This window comes from Echinops telfairi, unplaced genomic scaffold (assembly GCF_000313985.2).
Source record: "Echinops telfairi isolate 266 unplaced genomic scaffold, ASM31398v2 ScPeMD7_44;HRSCAF=162, whole genome shotgun sequence".
In the NCBI taxonomy this organism is placed as follows: Eukaryota; Metazoa; Chordata; class Mammalia; order Afrosoricida; family Tenrecidae; genus Echinops; species Echinops telfairi.
In genome coordinates, this window is record NW_022103942.1 from 785,259 (window position 1) to 802,852 (window position 17,594).

A 17,594-nucleotide genomic window follows, 5' to 3' on the forward strand; every position below is an offset into this window, starting at 1 on the left:
AGCCCTCTCCCACTTTTCTTCCTCCTGGGAAGCGCCCAGACCCCCTTCCCCGTGGCAAAGACCCAGCAAGTGGAGGCCAGCCTCTCCCACGGGTGACCGACCGTTTGGAGAGGACAAGGCGTGTGGTCCTCCCAGCAAACCAGGGCTGCAATCTCCTGCCGATGGAGGCAACAGAGGGTACAACTGACCTTACGTTGGTGGGCTCATCTGGGAAGGTGGTGCCCAGAGGCTTTCTCTCTGCACACATCTCTCCTGGCGCCGGCTCGTTCACCTTGTCCAACATCCCTTCACCCTGTGCCCGTAACTACGAGGAGGCCACATAAATCCATGAGAAATCAAGACAAATCCTGCATCCCCCCAGGGCCCCCCTCTCCCACAGATCACCTTACCTGTCCATTTGTCACCCTACCTGCTTCCCTTCAGCGTTCTCTGGCTACCGCTCCTCACCTGTTTTTTTGAGAGATCCAGGCTGTTGAATTCAGGGGCCTCCTGTATGGTGCTGGGGCGGCCAACTGAGTTGAAGGACAAAACCTGTGGTGCAGGAAGTTTGAGTGAAGGTCCCCATAGGGGCTATCTGGGAGACATCTGTCCTCCAGCCCCTCGGTCCCTCCCTCCCCCTCAATACTGGGCCTACAGCCTCACCGTGGGCATTTCCCCATCGCTGATCGGCAGGGAGTCACCCAGCTCACTTTTAAGATTTGGCCCCAATTGGGGGTCATTGGCCATCACACCTTCAGCAAACCAAGAGGAGAGAAACAGAGGGGTGAGAGGAGTTCAGCTGGGCCAGCCCCAACACCAAGCCCTCCAGAAGATATCCTCTAACTCTCCCTCCCAGGATGACACCTCTGCCATCATCTGACGTAGAATTATTGCTGCCAGATATACCTGGGTCTGAGTGGCATCTCAGGAGTTCACAAACTTGGATATCATCTCGTTCCTGGTGAACATCTTGTTTCATCTTGCTCACCTGCTAAGGTAGAAACAGGAGTCAGTGTCTTTTGACTGAGGTGATGAAGAAGCATTCAATGAGGAAAAAAGTGGGGGTGGGCCTGGGTGTAGGCACACGTCTTTAGACTATATTACCTTCATCGGTTCAATATATTTTGAGATCACCTCCTTCGGCGCAGCACTGGGACCTCTCAAGGGGATTTCAGGGATAGCTACCTGCAGAAAAGACAAAAACGTCTGGATTTGTACTAGGACCTCTGAAAACGAATATCAAGCAAGACACACACTAGCCTACCCTCTTGCCCTTAGTTAATGCTGGCCATGGTCTGGCATACACCCTATTGTGATTCTCATACTAAGTCTTGCCACTGACATTCTTCAATGCAAACCCAATACCAGCATTTTCACCAACAAAACAGGGGTGTGGGTGTGGGTTGGGCTACATTCTCTCAGGGAGAGGAGCAAGACCAGCACAGCATGAGGTCAACTCCCTGCTCAGCCCACTCTCCCTCTGCCCTGTGTCCACTCAATTGCTTCCCTCTTCTCTCTCACCTTGCCCGCGGTGAAGGGGCCTTTACGTTCTCCCTGGCTCAGATCCAACAGAACTTTCTCATCATATGGTACACGTAATGGAACCTCGAACCAAAAGAAAGGGTCAGAGAAGAAAATGACATGATGGAAATGAACACGTGTATTCTTTTTAGTCCTTTACCACGATGTTAAAACATAGACCCATGTCCACGACCAGACCCGGGTTTCCTAAATACCCTTTCTGTACATGCGCATTATAAACCAAATAATTAAATCAATGTCTTTAAGATATTTATTTCAAAAGGTCCCCAAAGATTCTACTTAGTGCAAACCCGCAAATCGCTCCAGTAAAGAATCCAGCGACTTGGCCTCATCCGTCTCCTCTCTTTGAACACCTCATTTTGAACACCTCAAATTGAGTCATGCACTGGAGAGTTGTCCATCTGTTTATGAATTGTTTACGCCTTTGTTGACATGTCTGTTCCCTTTTAATTACTTCTCCTAACCTACCTTTAGACGAATTGAGGTTGTTACCATGTAGTAATAAAGCCCACACATTATTGACTCCCTGTGCCCCAGAAAAGTGCCCAGTATCTCCACATGAGATCAACACAACTCCAACCAACCTGACTCCCTTACGTATTAGGTTCATATTTTGCCAGGACACTCACTCTGACTCTGAGGGATTTCCTGTTGGTTCCATCCAGTCTGTTCCCCTTCATTCCTTCCTCAGAAGATTTGGTCTCTCTCTCTACATTACCTTGGGTTGGGTCCCCTTTATGAGTACTGTCTCTCCGACGGAACCTTGCAATGCCATAAGGGGTGCTGTGGGGATGTAGAGAGAAAAAAAGCCATCTGAAAATACCAAGAACGTTTAATAACACTATTCCCCACGTATATTAAGGCTATAATATTGCATATTCAACCTTTAATCTGTTTCTAGCATTCCTCATTTTACCAGGTTGGAGAGAATAAGGACTGAGTCAAATACAGCATAACATGTTCTACTGGCTCATGCACACCACAAGGCCACTGTCACTTACTATCTTATTCTAGGGCCAATTTTGACACCAGTAAGTTCCATGGCTTCATTGTTCTCCTGACAGGATGATGGATAGACGGCAGGCCTGACTTGTCCATCATATGGTCTTCTAGGAATAAACCAGCGTCTTGATGTTCTTGGGGAAGAATCACTTTGGCGATCGGCCCCTGAATCTGGGAACAACATATGAATGGTCCCTATCAGAAAAAGTCCAAAGAAAATATCATGAAAAGTAAACACAGATCCCCGATTTGTATAGTTTACACACACACAAAAAAAGCAGAGTTCACTACTACGAAGATATGAGGAGTAGGTAGTGTTCAAAGCCCAGGAAGAGAACAAAGGGCTCATTTTGAGATGACAAGTCCTTGCTCTGCCTTTCTCAATCTGGTGATCAGAGATAAATTAGTTAACACCTCTTAGACTCTCAAAAACAAAATAACTCAACCAAAACCCCAGTGCCAACTCCAACTCTTTACAGGAGTAGAAAGGCTCATCTTTCTCCCCTGGAATGGTTGGTGGTTTCAAGTTGCTGACCTCGTCGTTAGCAGAGCAGTCCACCACAGAGCTACTCCACCAGCAGGACTCCTTCAAAGTAGCAGGGAGGAGAGGCGTTCTGGTGCCATAGAGGTTAATACACTGGGCTGCTAACTGAAAAGTCAGCAGCTTGAAACCATCAAGTGCTCTGAGGGAGAAGGATGAGACCTTGTTGTCCTGTAACTCACAGAGGCGGTTCTACCCTCTCCTAGGTCCATGTGTCCTAGCCCACCCGAGAACACTGAGTTTGGCGTTCTTCTACTTGAGAGGAGGACTAATAGAGGATCTCTGCTGGCATCGTGCTTATGTGGTGGGCTGCTAACCACTACCTGCTACCTGGCAGAAAGACGAGGCTTGCAACTCCTGTAAAGAGTTACAGTCTCAGAAACTCACTGGGACAATTTTAGCCTGTCCTATAAGGTCACTATGAGTCAGCATCCACTTGATGGCAGTGAGTGAAGGGAATGATCACATCTATCATGAATGTTGGGTTTTATGTTCCGAGGTTCAAAGGAAAGCTCCACACCTGGAAAAAAGATTTACCGAAATGAAAGTATGGTCTGGAGAAAATGCAAAACATACGTAATTAACTAATTAACCCTAGAGAGACAAAGCAATGGAGAATAACATAGGAGAGTTAAAGATGAAATAGTGAAGAAATATAACACTTGGTGAATTGAAGTTGGCAAATAAAGAGAAAAAAGAGCGGAGAAGTAAATCGTGAAGATATCATGGCTGAGGAATTTCTAAAAGTAACAAAAGATAAAGATTTGATCTAGCCATGTCAATAAGGCAAAAATTATACTTAAGAAAAAAAATCACTACTAGAGAGCTTTCACTTGATCTTAGCCAAAAGGCCAAGAAACGATTAGAGAGCTTTCATAGTGACAAAAGATTCAATTCTACAAGAATATAATCATAACTCTCTCTTTGTGTGCACTTCTTAACATAGAAGCCAAAATATACACAGTAAAAATTGACAGAAGTAAAATGGAATACTTGGCATATCAAAAGTCACTGGAGGACATTTTAACTCTGTAACACATAAAACAAAAACCCAACCCCCTGTCAGTCAGACAATTCCGACTCATAGTGACCCTATAGGGTTTCTGAGGCTATAGATATTTATGGGAGCAGAAAGCTTCACCCCTTGTCCCCCACAAACACCCTACCCCACCCCACCCCGAAAGTGGCTGGTAGATTTGATTAGCAGCTCACCTCATAACCCATTAAGCCACCAGGACTCATTAAAAGATAAACAGGCAAATCCAAAATTAGTTCTATGGAAATATTTAAATAGCAGAATGTTATTTACTTCACTGACACCACTAACAGTATCACAGAGTTCGTACGCTGGGTCATGAAACAGCTCTAGAACCTTTTATGGGGTAATGTAATCGATGTTGGTTGCTTGAAAATTCAAGGGTAATGGTGGGGCACAAGTCCATCCCCCCACCCCCAGTAGGAATCCCCAAATGTTGATTTTCTAAACCTCCACCCCAGGGAAGCCTCACCAGATTCTAAACCACTTGACTCCGACCTTCACCCTTAAACAGACAGAATGTTTCACAGCCCCCGACAAAAAAACCAAGGAAGGGAAGGTTTCTATGTGGAAATGTGGTATGGGTCTCAGGGCCCCCATTATCAGGAGAAGGAAAAGTTACCTGGGCCCTCACCACCTTCCTCTGTTAGGGGTGCACTGGTATCTGGTGGGAGAGAATTTGGGGAAGGGGCTGAGAGGCCCTACTGTGTTAAAGAACTCACCCATAATGCCACTCCTGTCCTCGCAGGAATTTCTCTGGGGGCTGGAGCCTGGGATCGAGGGAGGCTCTTGAGGAATGCGAGAGCAGTCTCCAAACCACCTTGCCATGGTGCTTGCGGGAACAAAATGGAGTCCTCACAGGAAATCTCTTCCCAAAGAGCACAAAGAGGAGGTCCTGGGGGCGGGGGCAAGACTTAATTTCTTGTTCTTTCTGGCCCCTGAATTTGCTTTCACCCAGGGAACTCTTTCCTGTTGAACTATCCGCCTTCCTCCCACAGAGTTGCTGCCCGATTTGGGAGGTTTGAGTCCTAGATAATGTATCTGCAAACCCAGGGCAGTGGGAGTAGGCTGTGGACCACACTTTGTGTCTATTGCATTGCATTGTGTTCCTACATTATGCACACTCAAGAAACTCTGAGGTCCAGCTGCAGGTCAGGCCCTGAATTTGCTACATTACATCTATTGCTTCATGTTTTCCTCACAAGGGGGCTGTGAATGCACGACTCTGTTCTCAGGTTGCTGAGTGCAAGCACCCAGAGGCTACCTGGGAAAACAGAGCACCGCACTGGGCTCCGAGGAGTGGGAATGGCCCCTCTTACGCTAAAGTCTCCATGCACTGTGAGGGGTTTTCTTCAATTTGGGCAAAAAGACAAAAATATAGGAGGACATAACTTTAGCTATCCTGGAGAGAATATATTAAAAACTAGATTTAGGAGCTGTAAAAAACAAAAACGGATTTTTGTTAAGTCCCTGGAATAATATGGGTTGTCAGAGGCAGGGGAAAGGAATGTGCTTTCCTTTGTAACAAGGACTCATTGTAGATTGGCTCTTCCTAATAAATACAAAATTGCAGTTTTTAACCTTTCCAGCCATGAAGGTTGCAAGGAGAGAGCTGGCGTGGAGGAGGTGGGGGGTGGGAGGCATCGACATAAATGGTGGCGGGGGAGCAGTGCCTGGGCACCCCTGCATCCATTATAATTTTCTGGGATTTTTTCAATCTCTAGAAGCAATCTCGAGCCATGAGAAAAACAGTGAGTTCCTGAGAGAAGTGCAGCCCCTGCATCTGAGTGCGTCACATTAAGCGTAAGAGAGAAACACACATAAATACACGGATACATAAAAGGGCAAGTCAAAAGTTGTCATTTGTAAAATTGTGAATGAGGTGAAATTTTGCATAGCAGATCACCAGTTTTCCATTCAACAATTTCTACACTTTTGTTTCATTGCTAAAGGGGTATGGTTAGTCTCGATGGGGGAAGGAGTCTACTACAGGAATAATAGAGTCTGCACATCCACCATCTGCGGTTGAAGGGACCGCACCAAGGACAACAAGTCATAGTATTTGGTGCTGAAGTAATAGAGTGAGCACTCACCCTCAGAGAATCTAGAGATGAGATCTCCATGACCAGGGAGACTAATAGAGAAGATTGGGAGGCTGGAGGGGAAGTGGTGTCCGGTCAATCTCTGGATTCTGAATGAATTTTGTTCTCAAATCTATGGTTCACTTCTAACGTCAGAAAGTTCAGATGCTTGTGATCAAACAAACAAAACCCATGGCCATTGCCTCCATTGTGACTCATAGAAACCCAATAGGACAGAGTAGAACTGCCCCAATGGGTTTCCAAGGCTGAAACTTTTTACGGGAGTAGAAAGCCTCATCTTTCTCCTGTGAAGCGGTTATTGGTTTTGAACTGCTGATTTTGCGTTTAGCAGCCAATTGCTAAGTACTATACCGCCAGGACTCCTCCTGTAGTGTATCTTTCTATGCATAAAAACCTAAACAAAAAACCTTCCAGACACAAAACATCTCCAGCATAGTGATAATAATAATATTTTGATGCACATTGCAAAGTAATTACAATTCACTGTGTGTATCTTGAATTTTTAAAACAATAAACTTTCTGTAAGATAGTTCGGAACTACTGGTTGTATGTTAAGATGGAGAGGCTTTAGGTAAGTCAGACATCTGTAAACCAGGGTCTGTGTACACTAAAGCTTTCAATGGTTTAACATAATATTAGCAAGATTATTACAGAGGAAGAAGAGCAAAAATTACAGAAAGGGCATAGTCCAATCTCCAGAGTTACTACAGTAAAATAGTTTAATGTACAGGTACAATGAATAAAATCACAAAGCAAATGAAGATACGGGATAGGATGGCCTACGCAAAAGAAAAAAATAAGTGAACGGACACTGTCCTTAAGGGAAGGGCAGATAATGGACTCAACCCGCCAAGATTTGAAATTCACATTATTAAGCGTGTTCAAAAAGTTGAGTGAAAACAGAAAAAGAAAGAAAGGGAGCATGAAGCCAAAAAGGCAGCAGGAACGTATAAGTCTTTTGCATCAGAAAAGTGCAAGCAATAGGGAAAAGGGGAGCCAAGGGAAAACAAGCTGAAGCGGCTAACCAAGAAATGGGAAAACTACAGAGACTGCTTAGAACGGAGGAACTGAAAATGAACAGAAGTCAGCCTCTCATGACACAGGAGTAAAAGATAAAGAAGCCAACTCGGATCAGTGCTGCCATACCACGTCTTCACAGTGGTCCCTGTATCTCCCTTATTGCACAATCAGAGGAATGTTTTATCAACTATTTTGAAAATGTGTTTTATTCAAACCATTTTTAACATGGAGGAAATCCCCTGATCCCACATTTTAACTATAAATGCTTTTCTAATGTGAAATTATTTACTGGTTGCTTATTTTGGGGGATAACAAGTGGAATGTTGAACTGAGGGAGCATTCGACTGTCTTGGATGCTGACATGGCCATTCCATGGGATCAGAGTGGGAGAGTTTTTGTATTCTTAATGCAAAATATGGTGCTGGTGAAGAACTACCATGGACTTCAAAAAACAAAAACAAAAAACCCAAATCTGTCTTGGAAGAAGTACAACCAGAATGCTCCTTATAGGCAGGAATGGCGAGACTTCTCTCACATACTCGGGGCATGTTATCAGGAGAGGCCAGTCCCTGGAGAAGGACATTGTGCTTGGTATAGTAGACGGGCAGTGAAGAGAAGGCCCTCGGCATGATGGAAGGACACAGGGACTGCATCGATGGACTCGGGCCTAAGAACAATTGTGAGGATGGCCCAGGACCAGGCAGTGCTTTCTGTTGTAATTATGACTTGTGGGCACCTAACACCAAGACAAAACATACTTAATGGAAAAAATCAAAACAAAACAGACCTAATGGCAATTTGAAGTCACTGTCATGCATTTGTATGATTTGAAAATTAAAAAATTCTGTTTCCATGATGTTTTTTAGTAGAATTGTATCTTAAAGACATCCCTCGTCAATTCTGTCTTGTCAGAACTGTGTGCATTCTGCAGCACCTTTGGTCATGGTAGTCCAGTGTTCCCGATGACTTTGTTATGTGCTGTGAAAGGTTGAACACTTGAGTGTGTAGTGAGTGTGACATTAAATTGTGAATGTGTGGGGCTTATGAGCGGTTATGTTCTGTCGGGCTGCGAAGCGAAAGGGCAGCATGTCATAAACAACCAGCCACTCCTCAGGAGAAAGATAGGCTTTCTACTCCCATGAAGAGTTATGGTCTCCAAAATCCACAGGGGCAGTTCAACCTTGCCCTATAGGGTTGCTATGAGTCAGAATCCACGCAGTGGCAGTGAGTTTGAGGGGGGGGGGGGAGATGGGGAGATGATGCAACAGCTTATCAACATTTGAAAATATTGATTCTTATATCCTCTTAAGGAAAATGTGCCTCCGAATTTCAAGCTGGAAAGTTACTAGGATTTAGCAAAGAAGAACTGTAACTACATGACATTGATGCACGCATTAAAAATTGTGTGCAAGTTGTTCATAATATCACTGTACTGATATTCAAGACAATGAATAAGATGTCCGTTAGGAGGTAGAAATTGAGTAGCAAAAATTTTAAATATACATTTTTAAATTAAGAAATATTAGCAAAGCCATAAATATCTGTTGGAACAGCTTACAAGCTATGGAAATAAAAGAGACAGCGAGAAGGGGACTGGATTTTTGAAGACAAGGATCATTGGAAAATTCTAAAATATGATAAAAGATAGGAAATTGTACACCCAAAAGCATAAGTCTAAATAAATAATTCACAAAAGTGTAACTCCAAGACATATTACAATCCAACTCCTTTAAACCTAGGATTAAAATATATTAAAAACAGCATGAGAGAAGTGAAATATCACTTACATGGGACCCTGGATAAGATTAAGTGAAAAATTCTCTTCAGAAACTTTGTAGGCAAGAAGGAAGTGGGATTACATTTTTAAAGTGCTAAAAGAAAAGAACTGTCAACCACAACACAATATCAAGGGGAAAAAAACATCATACCAAAAATGAGAATAAAAGTAACACATTCCCAAATAAATAAAATCTATGTCCATCACTTGTCTGTCAGTTTGTTATACTGTGGTAGCTTGTGTGTTGCTGTGATGCTGGGTGCTATGTCACTGGTATTTCAAATACCAGCAGGGTCACCCAAAGTGAACAGGTTTCAGTGGAGCTTCCAGACTAAGAACAGACAGCGAAGAAGGATTTACAAAGTGTAGTTAGTTCCCAAGAACATATCCCATACTTGTGGGAAAAGATTTCTCATGAGTTGAGTCAAGCAGGGGAAGAACTCAGTTATCACAATCCCCAGTAATAGTTAGACTTGGGGTGGAATTTTCTGGAGATAATCACACACACACACACACACACACACACACACACCCCTTCCTCACAGGTCTCTGCACAGAGATATTACAAAGGAGACTGGAAAGCAGAGTTGTAAAAGGCGTCCTGGCTGTGGCTTCCACAGAAGGGCGGATTCTGCTAAAGGATGCTGCCTTTGGACTCCAGAGTAGATGATCTCCAGCATCCCAGGGACAGAGGTGCTCAGGCCTTGCCTCCTTAGAAGCCAAGAGTGAAACGGTCGGTGCTCACTGGAGATAGAGCCCAGCAGTCTCTTTCATTCACTCCAAACCACATACTGAGTGGCCGCTGGGTGCTAGACAGTGTGCTATAAAGGATGACAATGTTTACATTATCCAGAGACTCAGCCGGTCAGTACTGCTGTGTCAGCATTTAACTGAAGTCTTGGTCCATGGGATTTGCTCAGTATTCTGTGTTTTCTCATCTATTTCAAATAGCTCTATGAGGAAGGGAAGATGAGTGGGATTTCACAGAAGGACAAGCTCAGAAAAACAGAATGTGGCATGATTGTAAGGAAGTTCTATCTTGCTTTCCCTAGAAGTCTCCCCTTTAGAACCTGGGCTTTCAGGGCTTGAGGAATGGTCCTTTTACCGACACAACCACTGGTGAGCAGGATGAACTACCACCTGTCCTTTGTGCTATATCATACCTGGCCGTGGACCACATCAAGTGTCTGATTCCTGAAGTGGTGAGTGAGGCTCAGACAGAAGCACAGATGGTCTGGAGCAAAGGACAGTAACAGAAACAGAATTCATTTCTGCAAGACACACTTTGTATTTTATCTCCTTACACACTAACAGCTTTTCAAAGTACTCATTATTGGGACCCATATGAGGTAAGAATACTGGCTGTAAGAGAGTTTAAGTAAACCAGGAAATAACTTTGTTATCGCCCCGTCAGGATCAGACTGGGAATGTTCTCAAAAATGCCATTCGACCGGTTTGTTGTTGTTGTTAAATGATGATCTGCATCACTTTCAAGTCACAATATTACTGACACTTCAAAAACACTCATAGGATGGTGTGAAAATCAGGGAGAAATCCTTTGCAAATTACAACTCAGATATTGAGTTTGTAAGCATAGATGATAAATGAAGAAAAGATTGAGGTGCTCAAGGATTGCATCTTGCTTGGATCCAGAATCAGTGCTCATGGAAGGAGCAGTCAAGAGATCAAAAGACGCATTGTATTAGGTAAATCTGCTGCACAAGAACTCTTTAGAGTATCGAAAAACAATGCTGTTGCTTTGAGGACTAATGAACATCTGACCGAGCCATGGTCTTTTCAATTGCCTCGTGTGCGTGTGAAAGTTGGACAACAAATACGGAATACTCAAAAAGAATTGATGCGTTTGCATTGTAGTGGTGGAGAAGAATATTGAAAATACCGTGATAAACAAATCTGTCCTGGAAGAAGTATGGTCAGAGTGTTCCTTAGAGGAAAGGGTGGAGAGACTTCATCTTACATACTGTGGACATATTGTCAGGAAAGACCAGTCCCTGGTTAAGGCCTTCATGCTAGGTAAAGTAGAGAGGCAGTGAAAATGAGGAAGGTCCTCAACTATATGGATTTGGCACAGTGGCTGCAACAATGAGCTCAAGCATAGGAACCATTGTGAGGTTGTCACAGGACCGGGTAGTGTTCATTCTGTTGTTCATAAGGTTGCTATGTGTTGGAACCGACTGGATGGCACATAACAACAACAACAACAACAACAATAATCCATAAGAAGCAAACAGTATCAACCAGAGACTGACAATTAATTTCAACAGAGAATTCACATTAAAGTAAATAAGAATAATAAACATGCTAAAATATGCAGAGACTACAAGAACAAATAAGAGGTAAATATAAACCATGAGATTTCATGTTAAGTAGAAGAGGCAAGCTGCAAAAGAATGTAAGTGATGTGATTCCTTTAGGCGTGGGTTTGGAGGTTTATATACTGTTGGATACCTTACTAACAAGAACATCCCATAGAATAGGCACCATTATATTAGCAATAGATATCTTGGATTCAGGAAGCATTAATTTGGCTAGAGGTGCATGCAGAATAGTATTTACAATTTAGAATGACACCTTCATATATTGCTTGAAATCTTGTATTCAGGAAAAAGTATTTAGATAAAAAATAAAAATAAAAATGTATGACAAAAGTTTTGTGCATATAGGTTCATTGTATTGAGTTTTATTGGGGGGAGTAGATAAAGGTAATAGCTTTGATTGTGTGTGTGTGTGTGTGTGTGTGTGATAGTTCTCTTGCTCCAGATACACATTCACAGGTGCAGCTTTAACTTCAATTCAGTTTCACTTCCAGTATGTTTGAATTTCTCAAAAAGTTATGGACACAAGATGCTGCCATTGGTTGAGATTCTATGGCTGCAACTATTAAGCCAAGTTCCCAACAATATTCAAATGTTTTCCTTCGGAGCTCCTTGGTTGGAGACTCTCAGTGCTGCAATCCTGATTTTAGCCAGGAAGCAGCATTGTTTTATTATACATTTTGCATTGCGAAACACACATCATGAAGTGACTTATTTACTATGATACCAACTCTTTTTGAAAAATTGATATGTACATTAAAGTGGCGCCATTTTCTGGACCCTTCCACCCCCTTCTCACATCTCTATCTCATGAGTCATCTCTTATCTCTTCCCTCATCAATGGAGACCAAGTAAGAAGGTGACTATTGAACTGCTAATTGCCACTTCAATGATTCAAAATCACCAGACTCTCTGCAGGAGAAAGACGAGGCTGTCTGCTTCTATAAAGAATTAAAGCCTTGTGAACTCCTTATGGGAGCCCTGGGACAGGGTGGTTACATGCTGGGCTGCAATCCACAAGATCAGCAGTTGAAACCGCCAGCCGCTTCAGCAGTTGAAACCGCCAGCCGCTTCACGGGAGAAAGACCGGCCTTTCTAGCCCCTTAAAGAGTGATAGGCTCAGAAACTCACAGGAGGACTTCTCCCCTGCCCCATAGGGTGGCTATGAGCCAGTATACACTGAATGGCAGTCTGTTTGGTTTGAGTTTTATATAAATTGGAAGCAAATATGGGGCACTGGGACTCATCAGTGTTACCTAACCTGGCCACACTGCAGAGATGACCCTTCAAGGAGAGCAGGGGTGTACCTTACCTTACCTATTCCGTGCAAAGCCTTCCCAGACGCTGTCCCAGGCTCTCCCTCTCGCCCTCTCTCCAGGACACTCCCCCTGCGGACCACGCTCCGCTCTAGCGCCCCCTACCTCTCAGTTACATCCTGTCAGCCCAGCTCTGCACACTTCTCCCTCTGACGCAACCTAGCAACCTCCGGTTACCTGGTGTTTCAGCCTCAGGTTGCCCGAGTAGTAGTTTCCCTAGACGTTTGTTAGTTTTTTGCTCCCCAACCGTTTTATTGTCACATAGTATACATATACTACAATTGAATAGTTCAAACACTAAAGTATATCAATGGGACTTGTTCAGCACAACCATATTAGACCCCACCCCCAAACCTCTACACCCATAAAGTCGCCTTTAAAATCAGCTGTGCAATCTTGATTCATTATAATGCCCCTGCCCCCTCCAGCCTCCATAATTTACCTCCGAAATCACCTTTCCCTTCCTATCGGCCCCCAATCCTTCCCCACACTATATTGCATCGAATATTATCATTGTACATCCACTTCTGTGTTTCACAACTGGGAAAAAATAATGACAAACGAATCACCCTTAGGTGATAAGGATAATTTCATATTAGTGTAGAGACACAAATACAAATATTGCATAAGAGGGAGAGGACCCCATAAACCTTAAAAAAGCCATGGAAAAAATGTCTGTCATGCAATAACTAAGAGATACTTGCACCCAGTGAAAATTTAGGTCGTGTTTAGAGGGAGAACAGCTGGCCAAGTATCAAGTTCGATCCAGCAAAATCAAGATTACCGTGGTCTCTGCCTGATAGGAAGTCTGTTTATACTCATTGTCTTTGTCAGACATAATCAGAGTCGTTCTGGGAAAAACTCAATCATAACTGGAGTCCTAAGAGACGGCACTGTGGTTTTTTTTCCCGTCTCCTAGTGGCATAGTGGGTTAGGCAGTGGGCTACTATCAGCTAGCGTAGCGGTTTGTAGTCACCAGCTTTGCAAGTTCAGAAGCTAAGCACTGGCTGCAGTCCACACGTTCAGCAGTTGGAACCAACGGCTGCTTCACAGGACAAAGACGGGCCTTTCTCAAGCTATACTGCCGGACTCTCACAGGAGCACTTATCCCCTGTCCCATAGGTTTGCTAGGAGCCACATCCCCTGAATAACAGTCCGTTTAGTTTGAGTTTTGTATAAATTAGAAGCGACTGAGTGGCAATGGGGCTCATCAGTGTCACCTAACCTGGCCACAGTGCAGAGATGGTCCCTCAAGGAGAGCAGGGGTGTACCTTACCTTACCTTATTCCTGCAAAGGCTTCCCAGACGCTGTCCCAGGCTTTCCCTCTCGCCCTCCATCCAGCACACTCCCCCTGCGGACCACGCCCCGCTCTAGCCCCTCCTACCTCTCAGTTACTTCCTGCCAGCCCAGCTCTGCACGTGTCCCCTTCTGGTGCCACCTCACAACCTCTGGTTACCTGGTGTTTCAGCCACAGGTTACCCAAGTATTTGTTTCTATAGACGTTTGTTAGTTGTTTTTTTTCCAAACGTTTTATTGGCACATAATTTACATATCCTACAATTGAAAAGTTCAAACATTGAACCTTATCAAAGGGAATTGTTCAATCACAATGCTGTTAGACCCCACCCCCAGCGCCCCACGTCCATGGCTCATTCGCCTTTAGAATGAGCTGTGCAATTTTGATTCCTTCTAGAGCTCCCTCCCCCTACTGCCTTCAATATTTATTTCTGAAATCACCTTTGCCTTTCCATCGCCCTCCCCACCACCTTCCCTATAACATATTGCCTCAGATATTATCATTACACATCCACTCCTCCTGTGCTTCACAACTGGGGAAAATATTGAAAAACAAATCACCCTTAGGTGGTAAGGATAAGATCATATTAGTGTAATGACACAAATACAAATATTGCGTAAGAGGGAGAAGACCCCCATAGACCTTCAAAAACTCGTGGAAGAAATGTCTGTCATGCATTAACTAACAGATACTTGCAACCAGTGAAAATCCAGGTCGTGTTTGCAGGGAGAACAGCTGGCCAAGTATCAAGTTTGATCCAGCAAAATCAAGATTACCGTGGTCTCTGCCTCATAGGAAGCCTGTTTATACTCATTGCCTTTGTCAGACATAATCAGAGTCATTCTGGTTAAAATTAATAACCTGAGATGTAAGAGACGGTACTGTATTTTTTCCCCCGTATCCTGGTGCCACGGTGGGTTAGGTATTGGGCTTCTATCAGCTAGAGTAACAGAATGTAGTCACCAGTTTTGCTACTTTAGAGGCTAAGCCCTGGCTGCAATCCACAAGGTCAGCAGTTGAAACCAATGGCTGCTTCACGGGAGAAGGACTGGCCTTTCTAGTCCCTTAAAGAGGTATATTGTAGGACACTCACTGGAGCACTTCTCTCCTGTCCCATAGGGTCGGTATGAGCCACATCCACGGAATGGCAGTCTGTTTGGCTTGAGTTTTGTATAAATTGGAAGCGACTGTGGGGCACTGGGGCTCATCAGTGTCACCTAACCTGGCCACAGTGCAGAGATGGCCATTCAAGGAGAGCAGGGGTGTACCTTACCTTACCTTATCCCTACAAAGGCTTCCCAGTCGCCGTCCCAGGCTCGCCCTCTTGCCCTCCTTCTAGCGCACTCCCCCTAGCAGACCACACCCCTGCTCTAGTGTCTTCTACCTTTCAGTTACTTCCTGCCAACCCAGCTCTGCACATGTCCCCCTCTGGCACCACCTTACAACCTCTGGTTACCTGGTGTTTCAGCCTCAGGTTGCCCGAGTATTAGTTACTATATACCTTTGTTTGTTTGCTTTTTCCAAATTTTTATTGGCATATAATATACATAACCTACAATTGAATATTTCTAACCTTGAACCATATCAATGGGAATTGTTCAATCACGACAATGTTAGAGCCCACCCCAGCCCCCTACACCTATGGCTCAGTCGCCTTTAAAATGAGCTGTGCACAATCCCCCTTACTGGGCATATACCCAGAAGAGGCAAGAAACAAACCACGGCCAGACATCTGTGCTCCAAAGTTCATTGCAGCACAGTGCACAATCGCAAGAAATTGAAAACAACCCAAATTTCCATCAATAGATGAATGGATTAAAGATCTGTGGTACATACATACAATAGAGTACTATGCATCACTAAAAATCAGTGATGAATGCATGAAGCATATCACCGCATGGAGGAAATTATGCTAAGTGAATTAAGCCAAGCACAAAAGGACAAGTACAACATGAGTCCGCTGAGGTAAGTTTATAAAAAAAGGAAAAGAAAAGAAAAATTCAAAAGGGGCACAGGGAAAAATCTACTGTTTACAAACATTCCAGGGGTGTGGTCCAGGTAGTATGGCAGGAGCCAGACCAAACCCAGGGGTACATATGGTAGCCAACTAAAAAGGAGGGGAGGGGAGGGAGGAAAGAGAAAAATACCAGAGAGATGTGTGGCTGGGGAACAGGGCACTGACCCAACCCAAGAGAGGGTATTGTTTGTGTCTCCACAGGGAAAGAGGGGCCAGACTTAAATCCAGTGTTCCGGGATGTGAATGCAGCATGCCGGCATGGAGAGGGGAGCCAGTGGAGGGGCCTGAGGGCTTGGCCAGCATACCAGCTACGTAGACAACTGGCCCTCCACCCAGAAGAATTTACTTTAGAGGACTGCACTGAAGCTGCAGCTAGGGGAGAACGATGTTTGAACAGGGAACACGGGAGCAAATGAATGGGGAGGAAGAGAGAGTGGAGCACATCCTGGCCCACCAGGCCTGGAGGACGACATCCCCACTCTGAACAGCCAATGCACATAGTGGACCGTATGGCTGATCCCTCTATGAGACACGCTGTCCCTCGCTGGCTCATGACCCTACAGGGGACAACACTAGAGACACAGCGCCGGGACCTGCCCGGGATGACCCTGTGACACCAAGGCAAAACACTAAAGGTGTGCAGCAGAGCAAGGGGGGAGGCAGAGCAGGGAGGTCCCGAGGGAGTACAAAGGATAGACTCTGGGGCCAGAGCGTGGCACCCCACCAGACTTGACTAGAGAACATGCCTAGAGTTCAAAAATCAGACCTTGATCTATTTACAGGTTTTTCTTTCTTTTAAAATTTTTTTTTCTCTTTTTTTTCTTTTAATTAATTTATTCTTTTATGGGTCATTGGTTTTCCTTTTTGTTGTCATTGTTGTGTTTTCATTTGTCACCTGTCTTGCTATGCCTTGTTTTTGTTTTGTTTTTTGGTGAATAGTATTCTCTCTACAGATCTATCTAGATACAATAGGCTGGATGAACAGTCTGGAGGAGAAAACAACCGGCTCAATGGTTCCAGGGGGCCATGGGAGAGGGGGGAGGCAGGGGTAAGGAGGTGGTATTGACCAACCCAGGGCAGGGGAGCAACAAGTGATCCAAAATTAGTGGCAAGGAGGGTGTGAGAGGCCTGTTAGGGATTCAGCAAGGGCAATGTAACCGAGAGAAATTAGTGAAACCCAAATGAAAGCTGACCATGATAGTGGGACATCATGTAAAGGAAAGTAAAAGGAAATAGAAGAATGAACTAAGAGACAAACGGTATTTATAAAGGTCTAAATACAGGCATGTACATATGTTAATATATTTATACAGAATGGTGGGAAATATATCTATGTACATATATTTATAGGCTTAGTATTAAGGCAGCAGATGGCCATTGGACCTCCAATCTAGTACTTACTCAATGCAAGAACACATTGTTCTATTAGATTGGCATTCCATGAGGCACACCTTCCTGGTACGATCACTGAAGACAAATGTGTGCATAAGCAAATGTGATGAAGAAAGCTGATGGTGCCCGGCTATCAAAAGATACGGTGTCTGGGGACTTAAAGGCTTGCAGATAAACAAGCAGCCATCTAGCTCAGTAGCATCAAAGTCCACATGGAAGAAGCACACCAGCCTGTG

General features: G+C 44.2%; 1 protein-coding gene across 1 annotated transcript in view; it reads right to left on the bottom strand.

Moving 5' to 3' along the window:
* Positions 1-4,928, bottom strand: part of LOC123521718 (nuclear RNA export factor 1-like) — a 5,962-nt gene extending 1,034 nt beyond the window's left edge. The window contains exons 1-9 of the mRNA XM_045290581.1: positions 4,823-4,928; positions 2,523-2,694; positions 2,151-2,304; positions 1,501-1,584; positions 1,084-1,164; positions 886-967; positions 643-731; positions 448-531; positions 4-304 (exon numbers count right to left, since the gene is read on the bottom strand). Of these exons, the coding sequence (XP_045146516.1) occupies positions 4-304; positions 448-531; positions 643-731; positions 886-967; positions 1,084-1,164; positions 1,501-1,584; positions 2,151-2,304; positions 2,523-2,694; positions 4,823-4,928 (1,153 nt within the window). The remainder of the gene's footprint in view (positions 1-3; positions 305-447; positions 532-642; positions 732-885; positions 968-1,083; positions 1,165-1,500; positions 1,585-2,150; positions 2,305-2,522; positions 2,695-4,822) is intronic.
* Between the last annotated feature and the right edge of the window lie 12,666 nt (positions 4,929-17,594).